Source organism: Salvia hispanica, chromosome 2 (assembly GCF_023119035.1).
Source record: "Salvia hispanica cultivar TCC Black 2014 chromosome 2, UniMelb_Shisp_WGS_1.0, whole genome shotgun sequence".
Lineage (NCBI taxonomy): Eukaryota > Viridiplantae > Streptophyta > Magnoliopsida > Lamiales > Lamiaceae > Salvia > Salvia hispanica.
Genome location: NC_062966.1, coordinates 8,402,918 through 8,419,625, shown reverse-complemented (window position 1 = coordinate 8,419,625; position 16,708 = coordinate 8,402,918). Strand labels below are relative to the sequence as shown.

The following is a 16,708-nucleotide window of genomic DNA, read 5'->3' as shown; positions in this document are numbered from 1 at the left end:
TATATATATATATATATTAATAGTTTAAATTGTAAATTGAAATGTTTTTAAATTTCAAAATTTTATTCTATTTATAACAATTAGATACCTTATATAGTGCAATTTCTATATTTCTACTACTTCCATTTGTCAGCTTTTAATTAGTGGGATACACCACGTCATCATGTCACGTGGTGTGTCCGGAGCACTGAATATTTTCTCCTCCGTCCCATAATAAGAGTCATATTTTTATATTTCGATCAGTCTCACAATAAAAGTCACATATCACTTTTACCATAAATGGTCACATTCCACTAACTCATTTTACTAACATTATATTATAAAACCAATATAAAAAAGTGGACAACATATTCCACTAACTTTTTCCAACCCAATATTCTTTACATTTTTTAAAATCCGTAGCAAACACCAAATGTGACTCCTATTGTAGGGTGGATGGAGTATTATCTTTTATTGTGTAGTTTATAGATTAAGAAAGAGAAAGAAACTAGGTAACAAAATTAATATTAATGAATAGTAGAGTCCGCATCTAGTAATGTTTATTTAGACTAGTTTAGAAAGTTCATAATTTTAAAAGCATACACAACCGTGAATCGGAAGGATTAGTTACACTGCACATAGAGCAACGGAATTATATGGTTCTATATAACTTCGACTTTGTCTCCTATGCTTGTGCATTGGGATGGGATCCATGACTTCCCTACTTGGAGTAGGCTCCAAATGTGTGCGACACAAACACAGTCACAAATGGGGCACACCAAATATTAATGGTTTCTGAATACACAGAAATGACTGAGATATTGAATTTTTTTAAGTTTATGCTTGTAGAGACAATTGTTATACTCCAGTATTTAATGTTTTGTTATTTTAGGCATGCAATAATATAACTTTTGAGGTTTTAATATTGTTTATTGTTATTATATTACTTTGATATAATTTTGATTAGATATAACAATTATTATTAGTATTACGAATTGGGTCATGCCAGCAAAATAACGTGCATGATAAAAAATCTACGAAAATAAAGAGCAAGTAGCCTTTAGAAAAGCTCAACAGAGCTCACCAGCTGCAATCGATTCATCGGCAATTGAACAATGAAAACGTGAAATTCAAGCATACATGATCACAAGTTGAAGCCCCGTTCCGTATTCTTGAAGGCGAACTATTTCCTCATTCAGAGGTTGTCCCTCTTTGTAGGACGGAGGACTGTGAAATTATGTGAAAATCGCCCCCAAATTTTTTCGTTTTCGCAGAGTAGTGTTGGATTTAGATTGTTGACAGGGCTATTTTGGTCCACAACACATAGGAAAATATATAAAATAAAATTAAACCCCCAACCAAATCTGGGATAATTCCTTACTAAACCCAAGATATGGGTCATACTTGTATGGGCCAAACACTCTCAAATCAGCCCATGTTTCAATTCTGCCGTAACTAAAATGGAAACTGAACAGGCCCATAGGGTTATGCCCGCGATTCCCAAATCACACATATATTTCACAACATCGTCTCCGTCGCTCTTTCTCAAGCCGCCTCACTGTGAAATCCTCGATTCCCCATTCCTCTCTCTATCAGGTCGATTCTCGCTCATCAACACTGTATAGCTGCGATTTTAAGCAATGATTACTCTTATTTGATTCTACCTCTTTTTGTATTGTAATAGAAATGGCGACGGTTCCTGGGCAGCTGATATGGGAGATCGTGAAGAAGAACAATTCGTTTTTGGTGAAGGAGTTCGGGAACGGCACCGCCAGTGTGAAGTTCAGCAAGGAGCCTAACAATCTCTACAACTTGCACTCCTACAAGCACTCTGGTTTGTTTCTCGACTTTTTCCCCTTGTAGCGTGATATGTTTTATCATTGATGGAAATATACGCTAAACATCTTCCATGAAATTTTTATTTGTGTTCGGAATAATTTGGTTATTTTACATGATTTTTGGATTTATTATTCGCCATAAAATTGATCAAGCTTACGCCGTTTTAATTGTTACCAGTTGAAATTCTGGCTTCTCATATCGCAAATCTGTGTGTACCTAGCATTTGTACGGACACTTGGAGTATTGCTTATTGTTAAATAAAGAGATTCAGAGGTTTTGATTTTTTTGGTGCTACCTTTGCTGAAGTTTTCTAATTTGTTATCGAATGGATATCTGTTGAAAGTCGGCTATTTATGCACTGTCCATCACATTGAACTCTACTCTGCACATCTTATTTTGCTAATGAATCCTAATTAATAGGGTTGGCAAACAAGAAAACTGTGACCATTCAACCAGGAAAGGATCAGTCTGTGCTGCTTGCAACAACTAAGACCAAGAAACAGAACAAGCCCTCCACTTTGCTTAACAAGTCTCTCATGAAGAAGGAATTCAACCGTATGGCAAAGGCTGTCGTCAATCAGGTAATATTACACGTACCCTGTTTTTGCTAGTGCTTAATCTATGTTATTTCTGTGTTTTGCGAAGTTTGAGTCTACACTAGTGATAAACTCATCAACGAGAACTCTTAATGTGACCAAACTGTCTTAGCAAAAATGTTACTCCCTTCGTCCCACCCATGTCCACATTCTTGAGTGCCACAGGATTTTAGGACTAGTTGTTAGGGGGAGTAAGTAGAGCGAAAAATGTTATTGAATACTTTAATGAGAAGAGAGGAGAGAGGATTTATTTTCAAATATAGAAAGTGGTGGACATCTTGAGTGGTACAAACTAAAAAGGAAAGGTGGACACCTTGAATGGGACAGAGTGAGTATTAGTGTTGTTTATATGCTCAGCTCTCTTTTATGGTCTTATCTCTTGAGTTTTGAGAATCCTTTTCTGTGCTAAATAACACTCTTCTCAGATAATGATCTTTATAAAGGAAATAGATCAAGTTGATAATGTTGCTTAACTAAAAACAATCATATTTGTTAATTATTATTGCTTGAGTCCTTGTGAATGATGTTTATGCACGTCATATTAACACCTTTTCCTGTGATTGCAGGTGGCTGATAACCATTACAGGCCGGACCTAAAGAAGGCAGCACTTGCTAGGCTAAGTGTTGTTAACAGAAGCCTCAAGGTTTCCAAGTCCGGAGCCAAGAAGAAGAACAGGCAGAGGCTCTGATTGCGTAGATCCGGGTCAGGATATGTTAAGCAGCCTGGTGGATAAGCTTGAGTTCCTTTTCATGTCTATTCGTGCAATGGAGACCGAATTTTTTTATAGTAATCTTTTTACCTAAGATTTTATTGAGTGGAGCTATGGTATTTATTTTCTGGACCAATATATGCCTATAAATCAACCTGTTCCCTTATTTATAGTCCTTTTCTTCTCATTTGCCTTGTGGATTTATACTTTCTGTCAGATCGGGAATCCAGTTTTACCAGGTAGAATGTAGAAACCAGACAAGAACCTTTTTGTTATCCTTATACAGCTAGAATTCATCTCCATTTAAAACGAAACTATATATCATTAGAGCAATTGGTATAACATTCGAATCCATCATAAAAAACACATTTTCATGAATTCGTATCTATTCGTTGTTTGCATGAGTCGTGTTGGAAAACTCTCTGTAAGACTTCACACAAAAATAAAATGGTAATTAAAAGTAAAATCTCATAAAAATATGACATATTTTCACCTAAAAGAATCAGCTCCAGAGACCGTCAATAACTCAAGCCATGGAGCCAAGAAAAGCTTTCGTTTATGGAGATATCGATTGATCCTCGTTTAGACCAATGCTCTCTATCATTACCAGAAATAAAGAAACTTCCGAAGCAATTTAAATTATAAGCACATCGGAAAAATCATCAAAACTCAAACAATTGAGCAAACAATGCTCTTTAGAATGTTACTACTATTAAGTGGCGTATGCATGAAGGTAGACATTAGCTGCGATGAGTCAGTTCTCATATCATAAAGCATACGCCTATTATAAGATATAATATAGACATTGACAGTTTTACTTCCAATCAACTTTTTATTAAAGACAAACGCCTATCTACATTCGTGATCCTCACCCAACTCAACTCCAATCAACTTTTTAATAAAATATTCATTTCTCTATCCTCTACATACACAACCCTCACTCAATTCAACCTCCATAAACCGTTTTACTTCCATCAATGACCTCAATCCAACCCAATGAAATATATTTTTTCATATATTTTTATATTAATATTTTGATTTATAATTAATTTAAATATATTAAATAATGTCTAAAAATTATAATAAAAAAGTATATGATTCAAATTTAAAACATAAAATATTAGATATTCAAATAATTAAAGCACAATATAATAATAAATTACACACATTAAAAAATACAATACGATAATAGAATAAACAAACCAAAATACAAATAAAGAGTGAAAAAAAAGCTAGCTTAAACGAGATAAACATTAGTACATATTTAATTGTTTGTGCCAAATCTAATCCAAATGTGCTCAATCAAATCTTCTCGAAGAGCAATATGAGCTTCTCTATTGCGGAGTTGAGCTCGATTAGTCATATATGATGACAAGCTCTCGATCCGTTGAGTGGAATAGCAAAAGCCTTCAATATTTTCTTCATGTACTATTGAATGTGTATCTTGAATAAACTCAGTGGCGTCATAATAATTTTGATATGTATCACTTTCATACTATCATATTATGCATGATACAAACCATCATAATTTTTTCCATCAAAATCTTATCCCATACAAGACACGGCCTTTGCAAAAATGCGAAACGTGCTTGTAGGACTCCAAATGCTCACTCAACATTTTTTCTAATAAACTCTTGGTGTTAAGCAAACAACTTATGCTTTTGAGTTTGTGAAGAAGTGATTGACTTGACAAATGTAGCACATGCAGGATATATGCCATCAGTAAGATAATATGCCCTATTATACTGATGATCACTACGTAATTAACATATGGTGCTCGACCTTCTAAGACATCATCAAAAATAAGAGATCGATGGAGTACATTAATATCATTACACGAACTTGAAGTCCCAAAGAATGCATGTCATATCCATAAGTCGTATGATGCCACATCTTCCAAAATGATTTGGTTTTCAACTTCTCCCTGTACATTGTCCAGCCCATGCGTTATGACAATTTTTCCAATGCCGATGCATGTAGTCTACACTCCCTATCATGCCTGGGAAACCACGTTGATCTGCTACATATAGAAGTTTAGCCAAATCTTTTTCGGTAGGTTTTCTAAGATATGTGGCACCAAAATATGAAATAACACCATCAACAAAATGCATTAGAGAATCTCTTGTTGCTATTGAACTCATCCGCAAATATTCATCGACGACATAGGATGATGTCCCATACGCCAACACCCGTATAGCTCATGTACACTTCTGTAAAGAGAACACACTTTGTCTCCAGCAGAATCGCGTCTCTCCTGAAAATACTCATCCTTAGCAGTTACAGCTTCTACTATCCGAAAGAATACATATTTGTGCATGCGAAATCGGCGTTAGAACACCTCTAGTTTGTACGTCGGGTTGGGATCAAAATAGTCATTGATCAAACGCTCAGCACCAATCTCACGCTGTCTTTGCAATACCTTTTTCTGACTCTAGAAGCTTGAACCCCTGCAGTTAGATTGGGAATGTTAGATAACATATTCTCAACAACTATATAAATTTGATGATTTTGTTGAGAAACTCGTTCTTCCCATTGATTGAGTGTAATGATATTTGAATCATAGAACTTGAATCTGATGAAAGTGTATGAGTTTTCATTGGAAGACATTTTTTAGAAGTGGAGTGAGTAGTTGGTGTTATCTTCAAAAAGAATTCACAAGTTATTTATAAACTAAATACTATTTACAAGTGGCACAAAATTCATATTTTTACCAAGACATGTGATAGACACATTTGCAGTAATGCATGTGACATATCAATAACTTTAGTAGGATAATGCATGTGATATCTGACTCATATTTCCAACAAGACAAGTGATAGACACAATTGCTGTAATGCATGTGACATATCAATCACTTTTGCCAGAAAATACATGTGATAAAGAAATTACGCTTGTGACATCTCAATCACTTTTGCCAGAAAATGCATGTGACATTGTTTCTGATATCCCACTTACTTTTGCATGTGATAGAGAAGTAATGTTACTGACATCTTAATAATTATTTTTACTAGTATTTGCATGTGATATCAAACTCATATCTGCAAATGCATGTGGTAAAAAATAGTGTTTGTGACATCCCACTTACTTTTGCAGAAAATGCATGTGACACTAATTTATATTACATAAAGTGCAAACAAAGATAACACCAAATGAGGCAAATTAAGATCACACAAAACTAACATTACATAATTAAAAGCACACCATACAAATATTACTACAACTAAGATCACACCAAACTAATACTCCCTCCGTCCCATTAAATATGCAACATTTACTTTTTGGCATGGGATTTTATGTAGTGTTGTTTTTTTAGTTAGTGAAGAGAGTATAAAGTAAGAGAGAAGAAAAAGTAGAGAGAGTATTGTTACCATTTTTAGAAACATTTCATTTTCAATGGGACAGACCAAAAAGGAAAACGTTTCATTTCTAATGGGACAGGGAGAGTATTACATAACTTATTCTCACACCAAACTCATATCAAACTAAAAGCATTCATTTTCCAAACACAATCTCCGTTAGTTTGCGTTTCATGTCTTGATCTTCTGGGGACAAGTGCTCTTTCTCCAACAACTTAATCAACATTTTTTGGTATATCTTCATAGAGGGCTTATCCCGCTTTTCACGTTCTATCTGCAATCGAGCCTATTCTATTTCGTTTTCATTATCTTTAGCTAGCCTAAGTGCATGAAGATCTACAGCACATTGTGCATTAATAGAATTAGATTGTGTTACCTTGTCTTTTCCTTTTCTTTTTGCCTTGTCTAGCCTATAGGTCGGGAACTAGTTGAATGTCCAAATGTGGGAGTTTCCAGATTTGAAGGGATAGTATACTCGCTGGATTCAGAAGTCTTTGTCCTCTTTGAGTTGCCACCATCATCCTGTTCATTAGCTAAATTTTCATTGTCAGGAAATACATGTGTTGCATCATGAACACTCCACTTCTGATGTTTTACTCATAACTTCATTAAGCACTATCAAATCTTGAAAGTCGTTGCCTTCGTCTCCTTTGTAGATGCTATGAGCTTCATTCTCAACATCCTGGTTGCTCATGCCACTCCTCTTTCGGGCGTTGGCTTCTTTGCAAGCAGCCACCCATTTGTTGTCGTTTTCGTTAAGTCGTTTCCATTGACTATTCAAAGAGTCCATATTTCTTTTGTTAATTTCACCAGGATTTTCTGCTTGGCATCCATGATACAATTTATGGACATGTAGCCATAATGTATCTCCCTTCTAATTTTTACCACGCACACTATTTTCGCTTGCTTAGATCCAAGAAGACATAAGTGCTATATCTTCTTTCACACCCCAACTTAAATTTTTTGAGCTCCTCTGATTTTTGTTTGCTTGTTGGACATCTCCGAACAAATTGCAGGTGATATTTCCAGACATGGGAATTTCAGTAGATGTGGGAATTTGGCTTAGATTTGGAGAAAATTCAAGGTTTTGTGGATACTCCGGATTTGAAAAAAATTGGAAGTTTGGATATTCTGATAATTGTTGATAATTTTAGGAATTTTGATGGTTTGGGAAACAAGGGCGATAGTCTGGATAATTTGGATCCATGAAACTAAATTTATCAAAACAAGAACGAAAAGAAAGTTAGTCTGTTTGTGAAGAGTTTTGCATGCGTAGTGGGATACATATAGAAAAATTTAAGCACAATAAAAAAGTAGCAAATAATAAAGAAATAATTAAAAATAATAATTAGTCATAAATAAAATGAACTCATTCACGTGATTTTTTCACAAGAGGAGCTCACGTGAATGTTTGGAAGAATAATTCACATGAATTTTGAAATGACATATAAAGACAAATATAATACTCCCTCCGTCCACGAAAATTCGTCCCGGTTTGACCGGGCACGGGTTTTAAGAAATGTAATGGAAAGTGAGTTGAAAAAGTTAGTGGATTGTGGGTCCTACTTTTAAAGTATTAGTTTTATAATAAAATGTGAGTAGGAATGAGTTAGTGGAATATGAGGTCCACTACCAAAAATGGTAAAAGTGAAATGGGACAAATTTTGGGGGACGAACGGAAATGGAAAACTGGGACAAATTTTCGTGGACGGAGGGAGTAATAATTAAATAAATTAAATTAATAACTAAAAGTAATAAAAATATCGTAAATTCACAATGTTCAAAATATTCAAAATGTGATTATCTAAAATATTTACATTTCATATTTATAGTATACAATTTTAAAACATGTACATAAATAAAGTAGTGATTAATCAATAATTAATAGTAAATAAAAAGGCAAAAATAATAATACATTGAGCCAATAGAAAATGGACATGTGTCATTTGCCCTCCACTTTATGTTGGGCCGGCTAATAAGACCCCAAATTGGAGGTTGGTTTGGGTTATTTAATTTTTGCTTTATTTTTATTTCTTTCTATTTTGTCTTATGTGTTTGCCCTCATCTCAAAATCACCGATGAGGGTGGTCTTATGGCCAACTGAAAGATCAAAGTTTCTGAATGTTTATTTAGGAATTTAAAAGAGAGTTTTTACAATATTCATAAATATCCATGGTCCGGTGATACGGAAAGACAGTGGGCCTGGAAAAAATAGGTTCCATGTAAATATACAAGAGGGAACACCGAACACGCGTTAGTGTATTAATTGCAGCAAGATCTGCTCATCCGTTGCCAACTGCGCTACGCCGGGCACGTGTTAGTGTATTAATAATAGTACTATAGTTAATAAGAATAGTCTGCTAGTTAAAAAAAGTGGGGTTAATTAATGGTGATGCATGAGAGATACCATACCATGTGAGTTGTGACCAACCTTAGTCAGAACTCCATTGTCGACTTCTGACCAAATTATTTCAAATTTCAAACATATAAACATTTTAAAATTGCCTGAATCTTTAATTACATATAAGTATTTCAGTTAACTAAAAGAAATGGGCTTGGTTGGAGAAATGTAATTGGTTGTGGTACAATACAATGTTAGGAGCCGAATTGCACCTTTTTTTCAAAGATTTGAAGTTGAAATTGTTGGGTACTCTTGTCAATTTGGAGGGGAAGAACTCAACTTCTTGCCTACCCAATCGAGCTAAAAGTGAAAACAGTTTCTACAAATTTAATGTTAATTAATTTAAAGCTAAAGCCATGTGTGGGTGTGGGGGCAACAAGGGAGCAGTGTGATATTAAAGTGATTGTGAGTGTCTTTAAAAGCTGTTGTTTTCTCACAAAAAAGTACAAAATTGCAAGCATTTGAATTGGAAATTTCAAGCTATGAAGATGACAGGAACAGACAATGCAGATGTGGAAAAATGCGGGTGAGTTGATTTCCTGTTTCTTTACTTTTCAGGTGTTGTTAAATTTCATGGATGATCTATAATCTTAAAAATTGGCAAAAAAATGTTATGTCAGTGAAAGTAAGGTTGAAGGAGAAGAGAGATGGAGGACAGTTGAGTGTTTAAGAGGAAGATTGCTTGCTGAGAGAATGGCTTCCAAAAATGCTAGGGAGGAGGCAGACCAATTGGGAATAAGGGTCTAATCTACTCTAACTTAATTTGCTTCAAATTGATTTTTGTTTATGTGAACTGATTTGTTTAGGTCCTTATTTTTGAATAGCTGGTGGAAATGGAAAGGCTGTTAGAGCAAGAGGAAAAGTCGAGAACCAAAGCTGAGAAGAAGCTCCTCTCTCCCTAAATCTGCCCAAGCTGCTCTTCTAATCCCAATTTGGAAGCGAGCCATGGTTGAAGAGTGTCTGGCTCTTATTCGAAATAAAACATGGATTCTAACCATTCTTCCTCCGGGGAAGAATCTTATTGGTTGTTCTTGGATTTTCAGGTTGAAGAAACATGCTAATGGCGATATTGCTCGACATAAAGCTCGATTGGTTGCTCAAGGCTTCTCCCAAGAGCCTGGTTTTGACTTCACCGATACATTCAGCCCTGTGGTCAAGCCCACAACCATTCGCATAATCCTGTCTCTTGCTATATCTTCTGGCTGGCGAATCAAGCACTTAGACGTCAACAATGCATTCTTACATGGAGATCTTGAGGAAGAAATCTACATGCGCCAACCCCTTGGCTTTGAACAAGGAAGCCCACACCTTGTGTGCAAACTCAACAAAGCTCTCTATGGCTTGAAGCAAGCCTCCAGATCATGGTTCCTCACTGTTCAAGCTGCCTTATTATCACTTGGATTCCATCAATCTCGGGCAGACCGGTCACTGTTCTTTCGGATTCGAGGTTCTGAAACAATTTATCTTCTCATCTACAACACAAATATATTAAAACACAATGAAATAAAAATAACATCCGTAGCCTCAATCTCTAATCTTTTGCTCTTAAATTTCTAATCTTTTCTCTAACAATCGTCTTTGCCGCCTCAATCTCCTCCGTTGCATAAATTTGAAGAGCAGTAGTAACAAAAACAACCAAGTAATGGCTAGTGATGGCTATTCCTTCCCACAAGATGGCTGTGATGCAGATTCTGGCGCTGCCTATTGTACTTCCTCCTCAACTGATCCAAATCCTCCTAAATACAACACAAAAAACAAGAAACATCCCTCAATCAATAAATACATTCATCATCTCACAAAATCACAGAAAACAAACACACCTTATTAGCATGTGGCTTGAGCCAAGAAGGCAAATGCTCTGTATCCAAAAACGATATCTGATGAATTGCCTGACAACACGTCAGAACATCCTCTCCACCTTCCTCCTTCATTAACATCACTTTCCTCTCCGAAACTGGTGACGAATTCTCCGAGAATGCAACCCTCGAATCACCCCCACTCCACTGCACACTAATACATTTCCAATCCAATCAATTTTTCCTAACTCAAAACATACGATCATCGCGAAAAAATCGACAAACCTCGTAAGGTTGAGCCCGAGCCCGAGCCCGCCAGAGGGGACGGAGCGCGTCCAGCTGCGGCTGCTTCATCTGGCACTTGACATAAGTCTGATAACTCGTCGTCGCCATAACCCAAACCTTCACCAAGCTTCAACCAAGTAATGTGCGGTCTTCGAATCGAATCGAGTAGCCGACTTCGTGCCCTAGCTTCACCCCCTTCTCTCGAGCAACTCGAGCGGCGACGCTCATGGCCGCCAATCGCCGCAACTGCGCGCATCCGATCATTCTTCGTGCGTGTGTCCCGCCTCGTTAAGAAATTGCGGTATCCGCGTCGTCTTCCCGGAGCCCGTTTCTCCCGGATCTACTAGGGTTCTTCGGTCAAAGATGAACGAGAAAGAAGAAGAATCAGAAAAAAAAAAAAAAAAAAAAAAAAAAAAAAAAAAAAAAAAAAAAAAAAAGTCTTTTTTTCAATTTACTTTTTAGAATAACAATTTATTATTTTAGAAAAAATAAAAAATTCTAAACTAAATGAAATGGGCCAAAATCAGACTTAAACATGTTGACCGTTAAATATTTGACGGATCTGTTAGTTTAGGATCAAAATGATCAAATTTTCGTACGTGCAGGACCAAAAAATCCAAAAAATAAAATTTATTACCAAAAATGTAAAATGGTTACATGTTTAAAAACAATTTTGGCCTTTAACTCTTATATCAATCATACACCATAATATCTTTATTATCCTTCTGAGTACCATCGAGGCATTTAAGGGCAATACTCAATGGTCTCAATTTTCTACAGCTAGATCTATGCATATTGATATTGAGCGCAACTGCCACCCTCTTTTTCCAAAATTAAACACGTCCTCCTTCCATTTATAGTCCTTTCTGAATTGTTTGTTTCGATATAGATGAATCATTTCTTTTTCTTTTTTTTTTTCAAAAACCATAACCTTTCCTCTCTTCATTTTGTACCCTTTTTTTTCTTTTCAACTTTATTATTCATTAATCATTACTTGACACAAATTTTCTTAAAAGAAACATCTCTACTACAGAGGGACAGGAATACTCCCTCCAAGCATGAATAAGAGTTCTATTTGGTTATAAACAAATTTTAAAAAATGTAAGGAACAACATATTAAATAAATTAGTGAAATATAAATCTCACTTATATATTAGTCTAATAATTAAATATTAGTAGAATAAGTTAATGGAATAGGGAACTACTTAGATGTGCTCAAAATGGGTACCAACCGGTATCCAAACCCAATTTTGCATATTTAGGTTGATATCTTTCTATTTCATATTTTTAGGTAAAGGACAATTCACATGTCAAAAACATCCACGACCAAACAGAAACAGATAGCAACAGCATAGATAATAAAGAACTGGCAACAGATAGCAACAGCATAGATAATAAAGAACTGGAAACATCCTTCTGCCCGATCAACCAAACTATTACAAATTTTCCAAGCATTCCATGCCAACTTGCATTGCTAATTAGGAATTTTACTACCTAGAAACAAAATAAACCTGGCTAGAGAGAGCACTGCAAGTGGATGCATTAACTAACTCCTCCATATCAAAGAAGCCTAGCTAACCTGGCTTAACCATACGCAGTCAACAACCACAGACCACCACCTCCTGACCAGAGTTTCATTATAAAAGGACAGACCAACAATTCCAAAAGCACTATATCATAGGAAAATATTTAACTACCATGCAAATCAAGAAAAAAACTACCAAAATATCAAACAAACTAGAATATTCAAAGCCAATTAGAAGAGATCTTACCAGAAATCCTCTATCAGATCAGATACTTCCTAAGAATTTCTACGAGGAAAAACTTGCACAAAATCCCCAACATATGCAATCATCTCAAAATAACTTCAAATGAAGTAATAGGGTGATAATTATGAACAGTGGTTGAGTAACTGAGCATTAACCTTATCAAAAGTTGATGATGATCTCTGCAGATAAACTATTTGAAATGTAAATCATCATTCAAGACTTTATTAGCCACGTGAATAGAAACAAGCCACAGGTTGACATATAGTAGTAAATTGCAGGCACAGTGAGTGACTTTAGGGGAGCATACTATTGGATCAAACATGTTCTAACAAAACCTAACAGAAGACTTACCCATGCACCAACCAGACCACAAATTACAGGTACAAACTGTTGAACCAATATTTGTTATCCAATTCATACAAAGGTTATCATGCATATCAATGTTAGCAGTCAATCAACAAGAAGCAAGTATGATATGACTATGAGAAAAGTGCACCAAAATTATACTAAATCTATACACATCTTCAATAAGACTCTTAAGGACCTATTTAATGCATTTAATTTTTGAAATGGTTGGCATGCCGAATAAGAAACTCTGACATAGAGGAGGTGGTTGTTGATCTGTGGCAGGCATCACCAGGAAACCCATGACCAAAGGAGTCCAAATTACATAAAACAAAAACTGCTTGTAAATCACAGACGATCTTGTAAGCGGGTGTGCATGTCTGGTTGTGTCAGCAAAAGGGCAACAGAAGGAAGTTACTCTAACCTACCCATCCTGTAAAAAAATGAATAAGAGAAAAATACATCCAATTAAAAATGCCGCAAACAATAAGTAAATGAGCATTTAGGTCATCAGAACCTTACAGAAGAAAAAAGCATAATGATTGAAAAGAGAAATTTCAGATGCATGTCTTACTATAGATTATGACCAAGTTTTTTTCAGGTTCCTCCACCAGCCTTGCCAGATATTGCTGTCTTCTGAAATGTTAAGCCCAGGAGTGAGGAAAAGAACCAACAAATTATCTCATTACCACTACAACTTTCATAATCATAAATTAAAATTATTATTTTGATAAGAAACATAAACTCATTCATATAAACACATATTTATAACTCACCACCTCAATATTCCCTTCTCCATTTGCCTTTGGACTAGCCTGAGGCTGAGAAAATCTGCATAGTTGCAAAGCCATCACATTATATAAATTCAAAATTTTGACGCTTACAAGATTTTATAATGATTAGCAATTTTTTCAATTGGAGCACATTCTAAATGTCTCCTTCACCCACATTATAATATGGAAAAGAGGTGAACTATGCTATACCTGAGTGCTCTTGCTTTCTTTTTTTCTTCCTCTGCTGAATCAGTAACAGGAGTTGATCCAAACCTAGCTTGTCTAGCTTTTTTCTTAGCTTCCTCATCGGCCAATACAGATGTCGGAATCCCAAACCTAATGAACAATTAAGATTGTGTGACATATATTAATCCAAGTTCCAAGAGGATAAAAACTCGCATAACAACCCAGCAGCAGCAGCAACACAACAACAACAAGAAGAAAACCCACATAAGCAAAAGGAACAAACCTCTCTGCTCTAGCTTTCCTTTTTAGATCTTCTGATTGCTTTGATGAATCCAATCCATCGGCAGCAGCAGCTTTACCAAACCTGTTTAAAAGCAGGAACTTAGAGAAACTGATTCACAACTATAATTTGCGAGATAAACAGCAACATTATTATTATACTTGTAAAACAGAAGAGTAAGCAAGGCTATTCAAAGCAAACTTCAGGTTCAAGTTCAAAGAATAGCCAACCGAGTTAAAAGACAAAACTGAGGTTCTACAAATTTATGCTAAACCATTTTGGAGGCAATCCATAAATGATAATTAGATCGCATCCGCCAATTTCTCGAATCCCCATCTCAAAACAAGAAACACAAAAAAAATCCCCAAATGTCGAGCCATAAACCCTACCCTAACCACAACATACATGTCTGGAGCTACAACAATATATACCTCTCGGCACGAGAATTGCGCTTCTCCTCTTCAGAGAGAGTTACCGGCATCCCGAACCGCTCCGCACGCTTCATCTTCTTCTGGATATCGGTGGCCGCAGCGCATCCATCTACGTCGCTGGTGTTGAGAGGCGCCGCATCGGGAGTTCCCTTGGTTTCGTCGGTGGAAAGTTGTGGGAGTTGGTGAGTGGATGAGGCGTCTTCAACGGGGGATGGCGCTACATTGAGATCCGTGGTTGTGTTAGGGTTTTCGAGTTTAGGTGGTGCCGTGGTCGCCATTGGGTGAGAGAAAAATGTAGAAGTTGAAGAAAGAGGACTGAATTTCCAAACTATATTAGTTACTCACTAAGGTAATGGCCCAAATAGGGTTCACCCACATTTATGTTTGTTGTTTGAGACGTCCGCTCCATCAGTTTTTTTCTTTTCTTTTTTTTCAGTTTTTACGGTTCCCATTATGGCAGCTTCAAGTTTTCTTTACTTTTTTTAAAATTTATACTCCGTTCCTAAAAATAAAAGGACTATGAATTTTAATGCAAAAATATTAAAGTAAGAAAAATAAATAGAAAAGTGTGTTAGTGAAAAATGGGGGTCTTATCTCATTAGAGAAAAAAATTTCTAAAGAAAAAAGTTTCTATATTTTGGGAATAGACTAAAAAGGAAAGAATGTCTTGCAAACTTGCAAAAGGTTGAAACCCCGACCCCAAGAGCCCCCCACATCCCGGCTATTGTGAGGGTGTTCAATCAAGGTACGCAGTGACCCGCTAAGGGGAGGGCCGTAACTCACTGTCAGTGCCTCACACTTCAGCCTGAGAGGTGTTGCAACTACACGACAGTAATGAAAATTGATCATTGACCATTCTTGCAAATCTGCTACTTCCGGAACTAACTGCGCTGTCCCTCAGAACATTTAGTAAGTACTACATGTTATTAGGGGGACTAAGGGAGTACGTAATTATTCAAACAAGACAATGCGTAATTTAAATTGAAAGTAAGGTAATGAAGGTGAAAAAAATCAATTTTATTGAATTAGAGTGTAACGGTAATAACGTTCATGTACAAATTACGACGTACTAGCACAAATCTAAAAACACAGCATGGTAGAAAATGCGTCTCTCTCTCACTTAATTTAATGAAATGGACTTGAGGGGATTTTCACTTAAAAAGAATTTTAAAAAAATGAAAAAGTAGTGCAAACAATTTTAAATCGAAGTTAAATGACCAGATATGATATTCTTAGATGTTACGAACCAAAATTGATACTCCATCCGTTCTAATAAATAAGAAATGTTTGCTTTTCGGTACGAAATTTTATGTATTATTGTTTTGTGAGATAGAAAAGAGAGTAAAATAAGAGAGGAAAAAATAAAGAAAAATTTATTGTTATTTTAGGAAACGTTTCATTTTTAAAAGAACAATCCGAAAAGAAAAACATTTCAATTTTAATAGGAAAGAGCGAGTATATTGTTAAAGTTTAGAAACTAAAAAAAATGTCCCCTGTTTTTTCTTTTTTTTTCTTTTTTAAAATCTCAATAATATCAAAACAATGTTGTTTTGATTGCACGTAAGTTTCAATTCAACACATCTCTTTCAATTCTTCCAGGAAAATAGTAGTTCTAGTTTGAATCAGAAGTTCATAGGATTATATATGAAAAAAAGGCTGAAAGTTCATATATTACAAATAAATAATAGTACATCTTAAAAATAATACTATCAACGTTTGAAACTGCTAATCTGAAGACAGACATCATTGATTGTTTCTTACGCGATTATAAAAAGAAGTTAAAAATAATCTCTCACTATTTCTTACGTGATACTAATAAACAAGAAACAAAACATCATTTTCTACTACTAATCTGATTTTTTAATAGTTATAATATCACGTAATCATGAAATACTAATATGAATTTTTTACTACTAATCTAAAATTATAGTTTGGGAGGTTGGTAAAATTATCCTGAGTTAA

At 35.4% G+C, this 16,708-nt stretch overlaps 3 protein-coding genes and 1 long non-coding RNA gene across 6 annotated transcripts; 2 read left to right on the top strand and 2 right to left on the bottom strand.

The window, feature by feature from the left end:
• Window positions 1-1,401: 1,401 nt before the first annotated feature.
• On the top strand, window positions 1,402-3,296 carry LOC125203327 (60S ribosomal protein L28-1-like). The gene is made up of 4 exons (XM_048101651.1): window positions 1,402-1,575; window positions 1,664-1,813; window positions 2,239-2,399; window positions 2,981-3,296. Exons 1-4 carry the CDS (start codon window positions 1,440-1,442, stop codon window positions 3,101-3,103), a joined length of 570 nt encoding a protein of 189 aa, XP_047957608.1. The 5' UTR covers window positions 1,402-1,439; the 3' UTR covers window positions 3,104-3,296.
• Window positions 3,297-9,245: 5,949 nt separating this feature from the next.
• On the top strand, window positions 9,246-9,770 carry LOC125204030. The gene is made up of 3 exons (XR_007173474.1): window positions 9,246-9,407; window positions 9,502-9,622; window positions 9,706-9,770. It is a non-coding gene; the product is annotated as an uncharacterized LOC125204030 (long non-coding RNA).
• Window positions 9,771-10,369: 599 nt separating this feature from the next.
• Window positions 10,370-11,325, bottom strand: LOC125208112 (protein SMAX1-LIKE 4-like). Of its 2 annotated transcripts, none has more exons than XR_007174057.1 (3): window positions 10,963-11,325; window positions 10,702-10,891; window positions 10,370-10,617 (listed from the first exon to the last, which is right to left on the bottom strand). XR_007174057.1 is itself a non-coding variant. In XM_048107668.1 (3 exons), the coding sequence occupies exons 1-3, from the start codon at window positions 11,068-11,070 to the stop codon at window positions 10,528-10,530; spliced, it is 381 nt and encodes a 126-aa protein (XP_047963625.1). In that variant the 5' UTR covers window positions 11,071-11,325; the 3' UTR covers window positions 10,370-10,527. The 2 variants fall into 2 exon arrangements, 1 of the variants encoding a protein (XP_047963625.1); XM_048107668.1 differs by having other exon boundaries at window positions 10,702-10,884.
• Window positions 11,326-12,337: 1,012 nt separating this feature from the next.
• On the bottom strand, window positions 12,338-15,104 carry LOC125205988 (protein MODIFIER OF SNC1 11-like). 2 transcript variants are annotated; one of them, XM_048105232.1, is made up of 6 exons: window positions 14,747-15,104; window positions 14,319-14,399; window positions 14,060-14,185; window positions 13,853-13,907; window positions 13,651-13,712; window positions 12,338-13,509 (listed from the first exon to the last, which is right to left on the bottom strand). In XM_048105232.1, exons 1-5 carry the CDS (start codon window positions 15,022-15,024, stop codon window positions 13,674-13,676), a joined length of 579 nt encoding a protein of 192 aa, XP_047961189.1. In that variant the 5' UTR covers window positions 15,025-15,104; the 3' UTR covers window positions 12,338-13,509; window positions 13,651-13,673. The 2 variants fall into 2 exon arrangements, with proteins under 2 accessions (XP_047961189.1, XP_047961190.1); XM_048105233.1 differs by having other exon boundaries at window positions 13,856-13,907.
• Between the last annotated feature and the right edge of the window lie 1,604 nt (window positions 15,105-16,708).

Bases quoted from the DNA above. Each gene is read 5' to 3' on its own strand.
- LOC125203327 (XM_048101651.1), top strand. From the start codon at position 1,440: ATGGAAACTGAACAGGCCCATAGGGTTATGCCCGCGATTCCCAAATCA. The intron at 1,576-1,663 runs GTCGATTCTCGC...GTATTGTAATAG, and splicing joins CCCATTCCTCTCTCTATCAG to AAATGGCGACGGTTCCTGGG. The intron at 2,400-2,980 runs GTAATATTACAC...CTGTGATTGCAG, and splicing joins CAAAGGCTGTCGTCAATCAG to GTGGCTGATAACCATTACAG.
- LOC125208112 (XM_048107668.1), bottom strand. From the start codon at position 11,070: ATGGCGACGACGAGTTATCAGACTTATGTCAAGTGCCAGATGAAGCAG. The intron at 10,885-10,962 runs GTTTGTCGATTT...ATTAGTGTGCAG, and splicing joins CTCGGGCTCAACCTTACGAG to TGGAGTGGGGGTGATTCGAG. The intron at 10,618-10,701 runs GTGTGTTTGTTT...TGTTGTATTTAG, and splicing joins TCAAGCCACATGCTAATAAG to GAGGATTTGGATCAGTTGAG.
- LOC125205988 (XM_048105232.1), bottom strand. From the start codon at position 15,024: ATGGCGACCACGGCACCACCTAAACTCGAAAACCCTAACACAACCACG. The intron at 13,908-14,059 runs GTATAGCATAGT...GCAACTATGCAG, and splicing joins AAGAAAGCAAGAGCACTCAG to ATTTTCTCAGCCTCAGGCTA. The intron at 13,713-13,852 runs GTGAGTTATAAA...TTAACATTTCAG, and splicing joins GAGAAGGGAATATTGAGGTG to AAGACAGCAATATCTGGCAA.